The 17,271-nt window shown below is 39.3% G+C and overlaps 1 protein-coding gene across 3 annotated transcripts in view; it reads left to right on the top strand.

Moving 5' to 3' along the window:
- LOC121651355 (IQ motif and SEC7 domain-containing protein 2-like) overlaps nt 1-17,271 on the top strand; it is a 209,845-nt gene that overhangs the window by 157,898 nt on the left and 34,676 nt on the right. For all 3 annotated transcript variants that reach the window (XM_042003485.1, XM_042003486.1, XM_042003488.1), the window contains 2 exons: nt 15,965-16,133; nt 16,985-17,152. In XM_042003485.1, the coding sequence (XP_041859419.1) occupies nt 15,965-16,133; nt 16,985-17,152 (337 nt within the window). The remainder of the gene's footprint in view (nt 1-15,964; nt 16,134-16,984; nt 17,153-17,271) is intronic.

Consider the following 17,271-nt stretch of genomic DNA (forward strand, 5'->3'; position numbering starts at 1 on the left):
TGAACTTTTTATTGGCCCTTTTGTTTTCCACACCACACGTCTATCGATTGATATATTTTGTTATCAAATTAAAGTCCTATTTTTAATCTTTGTTTTTTTTTTTTAACTCTGTAGTATGGTTGGTGCCATAGGTAGGCACTTTCACCTCAAAGCAAGAACCAAGACTCAAACTGGAAACCTTCATAAACACAAGATTTTTCCATCAAATTTCTCTCTCTTGTTCTTGAGTGAACATGGGGTTCCTTCCACCTTGGCATTGTGGGTCCTAGACCAAGAAAAAAATGCATGTAGCCTATTGTAAAATGTCAGGAATGGGACCTAAAGTTCTGATGTAAACAGCAGATTAAAAACTGTGTTTTTGACTAAATGTCCGAATGACTAACACCACCATACATCTGCTGTATGTGCTGTTAAGCACATACATGTTCGTACACATGGTGGATGAATTTAACCCTTTGGTTCATTAGTGGGGTTGTTGGAAAAAAAAAGCGCTTTCAGAGAAATGACATCATGAGATCTTTCTGAGTTACAAGCCGATAAACGTCTTTAGTGTTAAGCTGATATTGTGTAAATCTGGGCAAGGGCTTTGCGCCTCCAGTGTGAGCTTTTTTCTTCCTGTGGAAGGATTTTTATTTTTGTGGGTAAACAGTCATGAAGAACTGTAGCATCGGCTCACGTTTGTCCTCCAAACATAGTTCTGTTTGCCAACAAGTATTATCTTACCTTCATTAATCTCCAAAACTGGTATGTAATTCATTTTAATTCACTTTTATGGTTCAATTTTATGGTCAACCTCCTATTTTTATGCAGATTACTAAATTAGGTCATTTGAGTCTAATTAAATCATTTAATGGAGCAGAGTTAAACATGGTTTAGGAGCAGCTAGAGGACACAGGTTTGTAGAATTGCTGGTTGAGAACGTGTTTTTGTGCCTTGTAAATGTGGAGGTGCATCCCACATCTTGCAGACTGTTTCTGTGCAGGGTTGTATTGATGGAGGCGCTGGTTTGTTGTGGGAGGACAGTGAGAGAGAAGCAGTCTATGTTGTTAACTGCTGCTGGGGAGTATCAGTGTGAGTTTATGGCATCACAACAGTGACAACTGTAACTGGGACAATAATCCTATGGATTTCTAACTGGTGTGTGTGCTGTGTGAAGGAGCATGCCGGTGTGTTTTCAGTCAGCTTATTGTGTCTGTGTTGTGTGAAAGTGTGTTGCTAACGATGGTTGGTAACCCTCCCTGACTCTGAACACTGACAGAAACACACTGTTTAAGTCAGACTTCTGTGTTTGAAATTATTGGATTAGCAATTAAAGTGATTATGGGATGCATATCATGAAAGTGAACTGTACCTGCTTTATAAAAGTGTGTGTTAGTCCTCGCCCATTCCTGTGGTTTCACAGGAAAAACAAGCTGCAGAGAAGAGCCAAAAGGTTTATTTATGAGTTTCATCATATCACCAGGCTGCAGTGGGTTAAAATGTTCTGATACAGTAGCTACTGGAGTCTACATGTTGGACTAGATTTATACAAAAAGGGCTCCAGACTGTGACCAAATGGTCGCATTTTGCGACTAAAATGTGAGACAGTGCGAGTGAATTTTTCATCTACTCGCGCAATGGCGACTAACACATTTGCCGGTCTTTTTCTTGTAGTAGTTATAACTTAATTAATTTTGTCGTTAACAAACTTCTGCTCCCCCCTTCAGCCCAGCCGTTCACAGTAATGCACAAATTAACTGCTGGTTAGCCGACTCAACAAACTTCAATATGAGAAAAGAAGACTAATGGGCTCGACACACGGGAGGCGACCAGCGACAGCGACAGGTGAAACTCATCGCAACCTTCCTGAAACCAAACACACGGGACGCGACCAACGGTAGCGACGGCAGCAGTGCCGTGCATCTCGCTCTAAGATTGCTTTTCTCTAAGAAATTTGATTGGTTATGATATTGGTGGGGATTTTGACATTTTCAAACCTGTCCCTGACGTGACAACCCTTAGCAAAAAGTAGTATACTTTAGTTTATTTTATTAAGTATACTTGAGTATAAGTATACCAAGTATACTACAGAACATATACTAGTAGTGTACTACAAAGTATACTGACTTAATACTTCTTAGGACTAAATTTGAACATTTTTAGTTTATAAAAGTATACTTTAGGTATACTTCATGAGGTAATTTTAAGTTTACAAAAGTAAACTTTCAAGTATAAAACAAGTCCAGTTTCTACTAGTAGTGTACTAGTTACATACTTCTAGTCTACATTTTAGTTTATTGAATTATAGTTTAAGCATACTTTTATTACCCACCCATCCCCCCCCCCCCTTCCCCCCCCCCCCCCCCCCACACACAAATAAACACTATTTATTCTATTTTACTAGTTATATTTTATATAATATTTAATATTTTACCAAGTATACTTGTAAGTTCGCCCATATTACTTTTAGCATACTATTCATATACTTGAAATATACTTCAGTTATTCTTAAAGTGAATTTAATCTGTATGTACACTAGACTGTAAGGTATTTACAAAATCACAAGACAGAATATTTAAAACAAGTCTGATATATTTATATAGCATTTTAAAACATAACATACAGTGTATTTACAAATAACTGCATAAACCATTAAAGACATACTTTTCAAAAACATGGAAACTCTATAACATCAAGTCCTTTCCTGAAAGAAATGAAAGGAAAAAGTGCACATTTGCTTGTAAACATGTAAATCAAATCTTATCAAACTTTATTTATATAGCACTTCTAAGTCACAACAAAGTTTCAATCAAAACACACACGAAGAGAAAATAAAAAAAAAAAAGCACAATTCAATTCATGCATATTAAAACCAAAATAAGCCTTTACACATAACCCCCCCCCCCCCCCCCCCCCCCCCCCCCCCCGGACTCTTTAACTTCTGTCTCCAAGCTAAAAGCAGGTATAAAATATTAAAAGTAATAAATAAATAAATACCTGGCTTCATGCTGCTGTGAGGAAACAATGTTATTATGGGGATCCATCCACACCAGGAACCAGCCTCCCCAAACAGGGCAGACCAGGGCCCACACCACAGCCATAAGGCTGCAGGTCGGGGCCCAAGCCAACCAGACAAGGGCAATCAATACAGCAACAACCCCCAGACCGATCAGGTAAAACCGCCGTCGTTGAGGATCCCCATGAGAAAAACACTGGAGTTAAAACGAAATTAAATTACCTTAAGAAACAGTAAGAACAGCTAAGATTGAATAAATAAATAAATGTATAAATAAATTAATAAATAAATAAGAAGCAATACAGTTGAGTAAAATGAAAACAAAATAACATGAAATAAAATTATGTAAAATAAATTACGATCAAATAAAAATTAGTTGAAAGCTAAGCTAAAAAGGTGGGTCTTAAGCCTCTTTTTAAAAACATCAACGTTCTCTGCAGCCCTGAGGTTCTCTGGCAGGCCGTTCCACAGTCGAGGGCCATAACAATGGAAAGAGGCCTCGCCATATGTCCTGGTCCTCACCCTTGGAACAACTAATAAACTGCTACCAGAGGACCTCAGGGTCCGTGAGGGTTCATAATTTAAAAGCAAGTCGGATAAATAAGAAGGCCCAAAACCATTAAGACATTTATAAACTACTAAAAGAACCTTAAAATCAATCCTGAAACGCATGTAACCATAACAGTCTCTTCAATCTCAAGTCTTTCTTTGCCAAAGGTTTTGTAAAAAATGTAAAACAAAATATTGTCTCAAACTGACTAAAGCCATTCCTTTTTTTTTTTTTTTTTTTAAAAAAAAGGTAGAAGTGCACATTTTGGGGAACAAAAGCTAAATAACTTGATGGAAACAGAAAGGCTACTTTTATGAATTCTTTTCATTTACTTGCTTGGCCTAGTTTATGTTGTTGCATTTCTTTCCGATGATTCGTCTCACATCTTGTATGGTGATGTCAGGGAACTTTGTCTGGGGATGGACTGTGAGTGAAAACACATACAAAACAAAACATTAGTTTAATGTTATTTTTATTCACCATCTGCAATTAACACGTGTCAAAGAGGCATGAAGGATTGTTTATCATGTACATTTCTGAACTTAAATGCGGTTAGCAAAAACTGCTATAGAGGACTTGCACATACATCCCATCCCAATCGTCTAGACTGAAAACAACAGTGGTAACTGTCACGGTCTGCGGTGGAGGTGAGGACCTAATTGCAGGCAGTCAGGGCAGGAGGCAGAATCGGTGCAGGTGAAAGGTTTATTTCCCAAAACTCAAGACAGGGAACCATACAAGACAGGGGATAAACCATACAACATGTACCGCATATGACCACATACGAGGACATACGAGGATCTGACCAGGAATGACTGAAAACCAGGGACGTATATACACGGAGGGAGTAATGGGGAACAGGTGAAGTGGATGAGTAATCAAACCAGGTGTTCTAACGAGGCAGAAACAGAAACCACAGAGCACACAAGGAAACAACAAAAACCAAAAACCCAAACCATGATCTCTGCGTGTCAGACTCATCTATGAGCAGTGAGTTAACTGCGCTGCTGCGACGCTGTGCTTTTTTTTTTTTTTTTTTTTTTTTTTTTTTGCGATGGTGCGCCAGTGTTCAAAAGCTCAAAATGCAGCATTTGGCCAATTCAGTGCCAGATAATCAAACTGGAGCCAGAGATGAGGAAAAGGCACATTTTGATGTCAGCATTATGGTTTGGGCCAAATAAACCATCCATGTTCACATTGCTGACACCATTTGTTAAAGAAGCTTCACTATTGAGATTGAATGTATTGACTGGCAAGACAGAGAAGGACACAGTCGTGTTTCCAAAGTTTTTGTGCTGGTTTGTAGTTCTGACTCTGTGGCTCGTCTATTGCTTCGCAACACTAAACAATTTAATGGCTTTTACGGATGTGACTTTTGCTTGCACAAAGGTGGTAAATCGTATCCATATGAGCAACCTGAACCCCCACTTAGAAATGAGAAGGATCATTTCAGTCATGTAATGTCAGGTACAACTGATGAGCCCGTGTATGGAGTCAAAGGGCCATCTTCTTTAATGTAACTTAAACACGTCCAAATGATAAATGGCTTCATTCCTGAATATCAACACAATGTGTGCCTAGGAGCCACTCGGCAACTCTCTACACTGGTTTGATACAACAAACAGTGAGTCCCCTTGGTACATGGGTAAAGAGATTGATGAAGTTGATAGGCGACTTGTAATAATGAAACCACCTGTTGAGATTACTAGGTCACCAAGGTCACAGACTGAAAGAAAGTTCTGGAAAGCTTCAGAGTGGCGAGCATTTCTTCTTTTCTATGCTCTACCTGCATTGAAAGGCATACTCCCACACACAGGTTTACATCGCCGTGTCTCCTGATGACCTGGAGCCAGTTAACGTCCTTTTAAACTGTATTTTAGGTATTAAGTCATGGATGGCAGAGAACTTCTTACAGCTCAATCAGGACAAAACTGAAGTTTTAATTATCGGTCCTGAGGGCAAGAGAGAGATCTTTTTATCAAAATTACATAATTTTAATCCCTCTCAGTGTGTGAGAAATCTGGGTGTTCTTTTAGACTCTGAGCTTGATTTTATTCCACACATCAGAAATGTCACAAAGTCTGGATTTTATCATCTTAAAAACATTGTCAAAGTCCGCCCATTTCTCTCTCTTGCCAGCACGGAGGTGCTGATGCATGCCTTTATTTCAAGTAGATTAGATTACTGTAATGCCCTGCTCTCTGGTCTTCCTAAAAAGTCCATCTTAAACTTACAACTTCTTCAGAACTCGGCGGCATGAGTTCTGACGAGGACCAGAGGGCGGGAACACATCACACCAGTTTTAAAATTGCTGCATTGGCTCCCCTTGCATTTCAGGATTGATTTTAAGGTTCTTTTAGTAGTTTATAAATGTCTTAATGGTCTAGGGCCCTCTTACTTATCCAACTTGCTTTTAAATTATGAACACTCGCGGACCCTGAGGTCCTCTGGTACTGGCCTTTTAGTTGTTCCAAGGGTGAGGACCAAGACATACGGTGAGGCCTCTTTCCATTGTTACGGCCCTCGTCTGTGGAACAGTCTGCCGGAGGGCCTCAGGGCTGCAGAGAACGTTGATGTTTTTAAAAAGAGGCTTAAGACCTACCTTTTTAGCTTAGCTTTTAACTAAATTTATTTGATCTGAATTTATTTTACATTATTTTATTTCCATGTTATTTTATTTTCATTTTATTCAACTGTACTATTTATTTATTTATTCATTTACTTATTTATTTATTCATTCTTAAGCTGTTCTTTTTGTTTCGTAAGGTTGTTTAATTTTGACTCCAGTGTTTTCCTCGTGGGGATCCTCCACGCCGGGGGGCTTTGCCTGCTTGGTCTGGGGGCTGCTGTTGTGGTGATTGCACCTATCGGGGTGCATGGGGCCCTGCACTACAGCCTTTTGGCTGTGGTGTGGGCCCCGGTCTGTTCTGATGGGGGTGGTTGCCGCTGTTTGACATGGGTGGACTGGCCCCTGGTGTGGATGGATCCCCATGACACTGATATTGTTTCCTCACAGCAGCATCAGGCCAGATGCTTATCACTTTTAGTATTTTTAATAACATTCAGTTCGAGGCAGAAATAAGAGAATCATGTTTGTATAGAATGGGGAGGGAAGGCTACTTGGTGTGTGTGTGTGTGTGTGTGTGTGTGTGTGTGTGTGTGTGTGTGTGTGTGTGTGTGTGTGTGTGTGTGTGTGTGTGTGTGTGTGTGTGTGTGTGTGTGTGTGTGTGTGTGTGCAGCTGTGTCAAATATTTTTGTGAGTGTTTCTATTGTTATGTATTCCTACTTTGTTTTGTTTTATATGCATAAATGTTTTTAATCATGCACTTTGTGTTGCCTGTGGCATGAAAGGTGCTTTATAAATAAAGTTTGATTTGATTTGGTTTGAAGACTTTGGAACCATGTGTTCCTACTGGTGTTTGGCATTTATACATTATTGCAGGATAAAATAAAGATTGAAAGCATCTTGATGGCAGAGCTAGCTGTAAAAAATTTGTCATTGTGTTCCATAGACTGTTTGGGAAAAACATGACTTTTAATATACACTTGCTAACACATACTGCTCAGAGTGTCAAACAATGGGGGCCATTATGGGCTACATCAACCTTTTCATTTGGGTCCAATATGGGCACACTAATGAAATATTTTCATGGAAGACAGTATGTCCCTTCACAAATAGTCAGAACATTTCTGTTGTGGACAGACTTGCCAGAAAAGGGCCAAGAAGACTATCCACCCAGAACATGAAAAGGTCCAATCTTTTGTTGAAGAACTTTACTTTAGTAATAGAAAAACAGAAAACTGTAAAATACTAAATGAAAGTGTCAGGTTTTGGCCGTCCACCGGTGCAATAACAGTGTTAAACAGTCATTCAGGCTTGCAACTGCAAAGTTGTGTGGAAATCTAAGCAACTGCTTCTGGTCATACAACCGTTTTTTGATCAGTGGAGTTTTGTATCACAGTCAAAACTATGACAGACTAAAGAAGAGATACAACTGTGCTGTCTGCTTGAAAGATGGTACATTTTGTTTAGTTAATGACTTGGTTATTTTTAAACAAACGTGTTCACATCCAAATTTTGCTTTTTGTTCATGTGCCAAACTATGTTGTGTTTTAGTTGAGGTACTTGCTAAATCAGACAGGCCTGTATGTAAAGATTCACAGATCAATGTAAAAAGTACTTTCCTATATGAGGTTAAAAAAACTGAAACTGTTAAAGCTGCCTGGCCTGACATGATTAAACAAAATGTGTTCTTGTTGAAACCGATGACACTGTGTACATAACACCATTGCCAACCCCTTATAAAAGGGACTAGAACTTGGTCAATAAAGTCAAGTCAAACGTTTCTCTGTTTTGTGTATGATTTTAAGTTACATAAAGGTAATGCAATTTAGCACACATACGGTTTGCAGTAAACTTTCAAACTCCAGTACTATGATCTTGAACATGCAAGTTTATAACAGGGGTAATACCTCAAAGCAAATGTGTGTAGTGAAAAATATTTTTATTCTAAATGTAAACACGAGTCACTTGACATTCTGTACTTCAATCCATATTATTAATCCTTTGTAGCAGAAAGAAGTAAAAAGTATACTTAATACAAGTGTAACTTGTAGTATTGATGTACTTAGACTTTTTTTATACTATTCAGTATAAAGCGCTGTCTAGCCTGCTCTCATTGGTCAGTCCATGAAGCCCCTCGCTGGTTGGCTGTAGTGTCAGGCGACAGCGACAAAAAATTGAACATTTTTCTATTTTCTTGTGTTGCGTTGCAAGCCCTGTGTGCACGTGTACGTGCGCCTCCCGTGTGTCGAGCCCATAACACCAACGAAGAAGACGACAGCCAATGTGCGTGTGAGCGGAGACAAACGACCACTGTGATTGGCTTATGTGTGGAATTATTTTAAATGTGGAAAATATTTAGGGAAAATGTTGTTAGCGCTGACCTTGACGCTGCTCACAGTGGCAGAGCCTACAGACTGAAAGCCTACAGGTGAAGCGGTGCCGGTGAATAGCTTTATGAGCAGCAGGCAAACCGTGTGCCGGCGCCACCGACAGCTTCAGTACCGCCGTGATGACTGCACGGTGCAGCGAGAGAGATGAGCCACGTGAGAAGAGCTGCAGCTGCATTTTCATTTATGAACAGCTGGACTCTGAGTTCTCATTTACCATCAAGAAGTGAAATGGATTATTTAGTCTGTAAACTGCAAAATGCTGCAGCTGATTTCTCCTCTTAAGCTGCCTCGATTTCAACATTCATACCACACTGAAGCACAGTGTCAGATGATGTGTGTGTGTGTGCGTGTGTGTGTGTGGGTGGGTGAGAGGGGGGTAGCTGCTTATATAGAGTTTCCTTTGCTCAAAAAAGCCCAGTAAATTTTGTTACTGAGCCATCTGTCAGGATTTAATAGAATATTGAATTGCAAAGTCTGGATAAGAACTTTGACTTTGGTTTAATGTCTCTGAGGCAAAACTATTTTTATTATAAAAAATGACCGGAATTTTTTTTTCTTTTTCCTATTTTTTCACAATATTTTTCTGGTGTCCCAGCTCCCAGAACATTAGTTTGTTAAAGTGTTTGTTTGTTTGTGCAGAGTATGTTCAGCTGAAAGAAATTATACATCGTTACTAAAACTCATGGTGAGGCCTCTTTCCTCAATTACAGACCTTGTCAGTGACCAGAGAACCTTTTTAGCAAAGCTTTTAGATGAATGATGATTATTTTGTTTGTTATATTTAGCCTATTTTATCTATTTTTTATTATGTGTGTGTGTATATATATATATATATATATATATATATATATATATATATATAGAGAGAGAGAGAGAGAGAGAGAGAGAGAGAGAGAGAGTATGATCTACAGATGTGTTATTAAAGTTTGACATTTTATACTTGAGTGTGTGAAGGTTTATATATATAAATATATATATATATATATATATATATTTATAAATAAAGTTTGATTTGATTTGCTGTACCATCATCATTCATCTTTTGCTCAACAACAATGAACCATGGTGAGTTATAATAAAAAAAAACAGCAGCAGTCTGGCTTGTAAAAGAATAAAGAACAAGCTTTTTAAAAAGAACAAAACCAGCCAAGAATTATACGGACAAACTGCAGAAAGAGGATGAAGGCGTGTTTCAACCCAGAGCTGCTACCAGGAACTTTCAGGAATAGAAGTTTTACAGTAAGAGTGAAATCTGGCACAGATGTGATGGTTTTCTAACATGGAGGTCACCTGAAGTTTACAGTGTGACCTGCCAGAGGAAGCTGCAGCAGGGGGTCAGTGCACAGCCAGGACACAAATCAAACACACCTCCCCTCACTTCATCCCTGCAGCTGGTTCAGCTTTCAGAGAGGAGAGGAGAGGAGAACAAAATTAACAAGGCAACAAAAGTGACAGAGAGGAAAGATGATGAGGGTGAAAGGCTTTGCAATACAAAGACAGTTAGCGATGGCTTAAAATAGTTTTCTCTAAGTTTCTGCTGCCGTCTTGTTGGGATTTATAAGAGCTGTCATTTCTTTGCTGAGTGTGTGCACTTGTATTACTCTTGTGGTGAGGACATGTCCTCAGCAAGCGCTTTTTAAGGAAGACCTGTACATCTTATTCATGCAGTGGTCCAGCAATTTAATGTTTAAAGTCTTGCAGATGCATGGAAAGTAAGTCAATTAACCCTTAAAACTTTAAGTCATTGCTACAGTTAGTATGCCTGTTTTTGTTTCTTTATGTTGTTGTTGTTTTTATGAAAAACTAGGGGCTGTCAAAAATAACTCGTTAACGGCGATGAATAATTTATGTAATTAATTGCATTAATATCTTTAACACAATTAACGCATGCACAACGCATACATCTGTCATTTCTCTGTTATGACAGCGGGACATGGAGGCGTCTAGAGGTAAGATGGGAAAGATAAGCTGGATGGCTCTATGGATGGATTTGAGAATAAAAAGAACTTTGATGGAACAACACATGGGCGTCGCCCCTGTGGAGGATGATGATGTTTTAACACCTGCACTTTTTTCTCCCGTTTTCCTGCCTTGTGTACAAACGTGGCTGGTCCAGCGGCTCTCTGGTCGTCTCTGTGTCTGCTCCCCTCCATCTCCTGTAGTTGCGTGAATCATGATGACTGACGGTGATCAGCTGATTTGCTTTTAGTACTGCTTCTCTTCTGGCATTTATTTATTGTTCAGGTGAGAAGGAGGAAACTAGCGGTTCATGGTTCATACCAGCGCATATTTATCCCAAAGTATTGTTTTGGCAGGACCTTCTCTAACACAGTAGCTGACAGCTGGCGAAAAGGATTTATACTTCAGCCATGCAGGGGCAGGTCTAGAAAAGTTTTAAAGGTAGCACTGGCCAGGAAAAGGGGGGCACAAAAGAGACCTGTTGTCAACATCTGGTGGTTTTATGACACATATTATCACCATGTGATGATGTGTAGATGGTTGGTGTTATGATGCTGGATGAATTCTGCATTATGATCTAGAACATGGTAGAGATGATGCAGAACAACATATAGAAGTACATTACATGCTGCATTTACTGACCCCTGGACATCTGAAAGGGAAGGTCAGTTAACACTAAATATATGTTTGCACTGGCTTGCAGTAAAAACGGGCAAGATTCAGGCAATGATGATTAATCATGATTAATTAATTTGTAAGCTGTGATAAAAATAATAAAAAATTTGAGTCGTTTGACAGCCCTAGTAAAACTGCATGTAGAAGCTCAGCTTTTTTAATCCCAGTCAACATGCAGACATGATGTTTCCAGGACAACTTCAGCTGTCAGGTTATGAGGCTAAAATGATGTAAAATGAATGTATGAATAGATATAGCAGCATAAAGGCCGACCAAAAGAAAAAAACAGAATTTATTACTGACAGAACTTTGTAGAAATAACACACAGATCAACAGTGACCAAGCCTTTTCTCATTTGCAAATCGTTCTCTCAAGTCTTGGCTTTCAGGAGAAAAAATATTGGCATTGAAACAAACACACAACAGAAACTATTTCCATATTTTAACTTTTTCCTCATTTCCAGTTATTCCTGCTACTATTTACCTGCTATCCTCACTAAACCAACTCCAGCTCAGCTGCTTTGTGGCGCCACCGTGCATCAGAAACGTCTTCTTGGCTTTATTCCAGCCATAGAGGAGCATTATTTTTCTTCTTTTCACACACACATAGAACTTTCTGCTCACTGGTTGATCTTTGGCTGCTCCTGATTGGACGTTACCGTCAATCTAAGCTCTCTGATTGGTGGAAAGTCTGACAGGCAGTGACTTCATCATCATGTCCAGGTCTAAATAGAGGTCTCTTAGCAACATAGAAGTGATCATGATCTTTTTATGATGTAAATGTGATAAATAATGCTGTTATTATGGATAACTATTTATAATAAATAAATAAATAAAAAGTAAAAAGTAAGAATATTAAACAAAAAAAAAGTATGTAAAAATGAAAATAATTTTTTAAAATTTACCAAAACAATCTTCTGTTATTTTAAGTGTTGTCATTTGTCAGTGAAAGAGATTAAACTGTGATGTGGGTTGGGGGGGGGGGGGGTCAGCATTACAGTGGACGCTCCATGTGTGCAGCGTACAAAACCAGACTGACATTTTCTGACAATCTGTAAATAAAACAGGGAGTTTCATTTCTGTGATTTTCACACCAGTTAGTGGTTTTAGAAGCTGTTGGCAGTCTGTGAAACTGATAACTACTAAATCTTTCTGTGGGTGTATTCTCTCGTGTATCTGCATCAACTACAACCACAGCGGAGAAATAACAATGTGAAGAAATCGGAACAGAAAGGGTTTTTATAACTGTAACATTAAAGGTGCAGCATGTAAATAAGTCAAAGGCCAATAACAGAAAAATTTAATAGATCATTAGAAAAATGTTTCTATTGTTATTCAGTCACTTCACTAAAATAGCTGATATGTTTTTATTCTATTAGAATCAGTCATTTGTATCAAACTGCTGTGGGTCCACAAACATGGCAGCTGTCACCATTTTTACTACGGTGTCTCTGAATGGACAAACAACTCTGTGAGGTTTTGAAACTGCAGTCCTGGCTTTGTTTGATAGGAACTGGAGTACTGCTTGGGATAAGTAAGTTAAAAGGACCATAGAAGAAGACAATACGCATGTACACAATGTCGACGTAGTTACCTGCAGTGCAGTGATCGCTGCACCTGAGGCCACTAAATCCACTCACACATAAAAACATGTTTATGACTGGAAGAATTTGGCCTCTGACAGCCACCGTACTTTCACTACTGTCCTATGTCCATCTTTACTTCTAGATGCCAGTAACTCTTACACACCTTACCTTAAACTGGATGGTTTTTGGGTTTTTTTTTCTACGTGATTACAAAATGAAGAGGCTGGTGACACCAGTTCAGCCGCTTCATTTAACAGTTAATGCTGGGAAGCTGCTTCAAATCTGCATTTAAGTTATATGATTGAATTCGGCTGTAACACAGTGTCATTCCTCCCTAAATTTATTCCTCCTGCTGCTCAGCTGTTTGTTTCTCATGTCTGACTAAATGAAGTGGCGGAGGTGGTCGACTTGCTTCGTAAAAACCTGAACAGAAAAGCAGGACTGTGTGGAGGTGTGGACGTCTTCTTGTGTGCTTTTAAACATGACTTGTTACATAAGTTGTTTCTTGGATTGGCTGCCTTGATCTTTGGCGCGGTGATTTCTGTCAGCAGCTCTTGACATTTGCAGAGTTGGAAAGGAGGGACAATGTTTGGAGCACTGAAACTGACTCAATCAAAAAGGATTATGGAAATACAAAAATCAATCATTGTCATGTTTTGTAACACAAAGAGTCATTTTTAATCACTTAATTGAACTGGACAAAGCAAGTGTAGGTAATGGATGGATGGGTAATTCTGAAGTAGTTCTTGAAGTAGACCAGAAAACGCGAGGAGATCATGCTCCAAACCGGCTGAAAAGCCGGCAGATGCCGCCGGGGATGGGACGCCGCCTTCAACCTGTCGGCGCTGTCGTGACCACTGGAACTTGTTAGTGAGAGATGTATTGATCAGTCAAATAAAATAAATGTCAAGTAGATAAAAGCCTATTTTCCTATATATTTTTCCTTACAAGTGATGAAATCTTGTATTAATAAAAAGAAAAATAAGAAAACACGGAAACTTTACATTGTCCCAGTTAAGTGTGTTTTTTTTGGCAGCTGTGGCTGTGATGAACCAGAGCTGTGGAAAGGAGTAGGAGGGTTGCCTAAAGGTTACAACTGTAACCTTCAGTCAATGTTCCTGCACATTCTCCTGTCGAAAGTCAGCCATTACTGCTGGGATTCCTTTAAACACAGAGCACCTCCGTCTGTCCACCGAGGACATAAGTGGCTCTGCTGCAGAGCCAGAGAGGCTCATTCCTGTGTCCTGCTCAGGGCTGATTGACCAGTAAGTGAGGAGATCGAATCGATGCTAGAGTAAAACAAAGTAAATTGAGTAAATAAGTTTGGGGGAGGGCTAGAGATTTCATAGAGGCATAAATGCAGACATAAAAATAATAAAGGAGGAAAGAAATGAAAAAGCACTTATAAATAGGTAAATACAAGTGAAAATTCACACAAAGTTACATTAAAACAGTTTGAAAATTACAACAGAAATATTAGCTTACCCACATTCTATATTATTTAATGAAAAAATTAAAAATAATTTCAAACATTTCTTATATAATTTATTGGCACATTAATTAGTTTATTGAGAGATTTTTATATTTATTATGTATTTATTTGATGTGTTTTTCCATATGTTTGTTAACAGTCACAGAAAATTGTGAATTTAAATGCCTTTACAACTAAGAAAACTTTTAAGATCTGTTCCTTGTTGAAGATGTGAAGCGTCCAGTGATGACGGTTAATCTACTTTCTGCTTGTAGTTCAGGTTTTTGGTTCTTTGGCACCAACCATTGTGGTTTGAATGTGACTGTTTTTTCTCAACCTTTACATCTACAGTTTACCATCTTCTTTTGGCTCCTTCTGTCACATTTTAAGGACAATTGCTGACATAACACTTTCTCTGCCCCCCCTATCATGCCTCATAAGCTTCTAGCTATTGTTCCAAATTTCCAGTAGAAATGAATATCCCTGAAGTTTAATCAGTAACAGCTCTGCAGCTCTAGAATGAACAGGGTTGGGCTCCAGTAAACAAACAAACGAGCCTCATCAAAACTGTAAATCAGTGAACCACAACCACTGATGATTGATGGTCCTGGTCCTCACAAAGATAGCTGGACAAACACACACTATCTCCCACACGCTCATGCTGTGCCTCTCACATACACAACACACTGAACACCCACACTCACTTACACCGCACACCCACACACAATTCACACACTAACACACACTGCTGTGCCATGAGTCATCCCCATGTGACACTGTGTGTGTGTGTGTGTGTGTGTGTGTGTGTGTGTGTGTGTGTGTGTGTGTGTGTGTGTGTGTGTGTGTGTTAGCTTGGCATTGCCCACGTCAGCCTCCCTGCCAGCTTCACAGGAGACTTAGATTAACACTGAAGGGCCACCTCACTGAAGATAAGGATGGCCACCTCACAGATTCCTCCTCCTCTCCTCTCAGCGGCTCCGTGGTTTATCAATAAGTCGATTGATCATCCTTCACTGTTTCTGCAAATATGGATGGGTCCGTGATGCTGAAGTGTTCCTCTGAGGATGCAGAGCCAATAAATGATGCTGAACTCCCAGCTGACCAGAACCAGACTGGGTTTAGTTTGATGTTCAGTTTAATCCAGTGTTTTTAATGTTTGTTCTGCTTAAATATGAAATATTTAAGTTTAGTCTCCTTTATTTTGGTTTAATTTAACCCGTTCCAAATGTTCAGTCGTGTTTAGTCCAGAACTGTTGGTCTCTTCTAATCCGTTTGTTGTGCTTGCCTCACATTGCACTGGCTTCTTTCAGCCATCTCTGATTTGGCCCCGTTTTAACCACAGCGCCAATCAAAGATCAAGTCTACCTACTCTGATTTGGACCAGTTTATCTGGTTGGACCCGGTTTGCTGTGGTTTCTTCCAGTTTCCGTTTGGAGTTTACTGCACCACACTGAACTAGATTAAAATCAGTTAAGACCGATTTGATCCGGCTGCAGTTTGTTCTGTTTTGGCTGGTTTGTTTGTGTTGGTTCAGTTTTTGTTGTGTAGGTTAAATTTTTTGTTGTGACCTTTGTTTTATATGTTAAAATCAGTTAAAACATTTTTGTTTTCAACATGACTTTCTTCTGCTCTTCTTCATATGTTTCTGTCCAAGTTTGTCTTGTTTTTGTCTTTTCTCCATGTCTCCTCTTCATCTTCCTGCATCTGTTGTTTGATCTGATACCTCATCATCAGATGGGTAACTTTGTCTCTCCGTCTTTGTTTCTCTCTCAGTGTGGAGGGCGACCCTCAGTGTCCAGAGGCACTCACTTTTTCTGATTCATCCTTTGGCCATCTGCCTCCCTTCCATCGCTATAACAACAGCCCCCTCACCAGCCCCTGTGACCCCTACAGTCCCGCCTCTCTCTGCGGGCCCCTGGGAGCCTCACACACTCACACACAGGTACTAAAAACACAAACACACTCATCAAGGCAGCCGTCAAATTGTCAGATGTATAGCACAAACAGAATCCCAGTAATTTTGTATCCTTTCTTTTTCATTAATGTGTTTTTAATTTTTGAAAATTATTCAACCTAAAGACATTTTTTTCCATCTTCTTATGCAATACCTAAAAAGTTGGGCCGCTGTGTAAAATGTAAACAAAAACAGATTGGCAAATCTCATAAATCCATATTTTCTTCCCAGTAGAACACAAACAACATAACAGATGTTGAAACTAGGAGCATTTTAACAATTTATGGAAAATATGAGTTTATTTTTAATCTGATGGCAGCAACACATCTGTAAAAAGTTGGAACAGGGCAACAAAAGGCTAGAAAGTAATTGGTAGAAAAAATGTTTGTTAAATTAAAATTGAGTAAAAATCCTACCATCTATAGTTCATAAAATCATTAAAAGATTCAGCGAATCACATGGAATCTCTGTGCGCATGGGACAGACTGAAGGTAAAACTAGATGCTTGTGATCAGAGGGGGCCTCAGGCAACACTACATTCAAAACAGACTGAGACAGAATGAGAACAAAAATGAGCTCATGTTTTCCATTAAATTTTTATCTGTCTCTGTTTCAACGTTTGATATGTTGTTCATGTTCTATTGGAAATAAAATGTGGGTTAATGAGATTTACAAATGATTACATTCTGTTTTTATTTACATTTTACACAGTGGCCCAACTTTTTTTTATTGGGATTTTATGTACACTGTCATATATAAAACATTATACTGCCTAATATTTGATTAATATTTATTATATCTATACTGATTGACTGTCCTTTACTCTTCTCCACCACCAGGGAACCTCTCCCATCTCTCCCCCCAGCCCAGCAAGCCTCGCCTGGGCTCAGCGCAGCAGACACCAGCCGGCCAGCCTGGCGCTCCGCAAGCAAGAGGAGGAGGAGAGCAAACGCTGCAAGGCGCTATCTGACAGCTATGAGCTCTCTACAGACCTCCAAGACAAGAAGGTAGGACACCAGAGCAAATCATTGTCAGGACTCACGCCCCCAACACCATCAGTGGTCAATCGTAGGTCGATGTTCAGTGGTCGATCAGGATATGGCAACAGTACCAGTGAAATTTTCTC

This window comes from Melanotaenia boesemani, chromosome 13 (genome assembly GCF_017639745.1).
Source record: "Melanotaenia boesemani isolate fMelBoe1 chromosome 13, fMelBoe1.pri, whole genome shotgun sequence".
NCBI lineage: Eukaryota > Metazoa > Chordata > Actinopteri > Atheriniformes > Melanotaeniidae > Melanotaenia > Melanotaenia boesemani.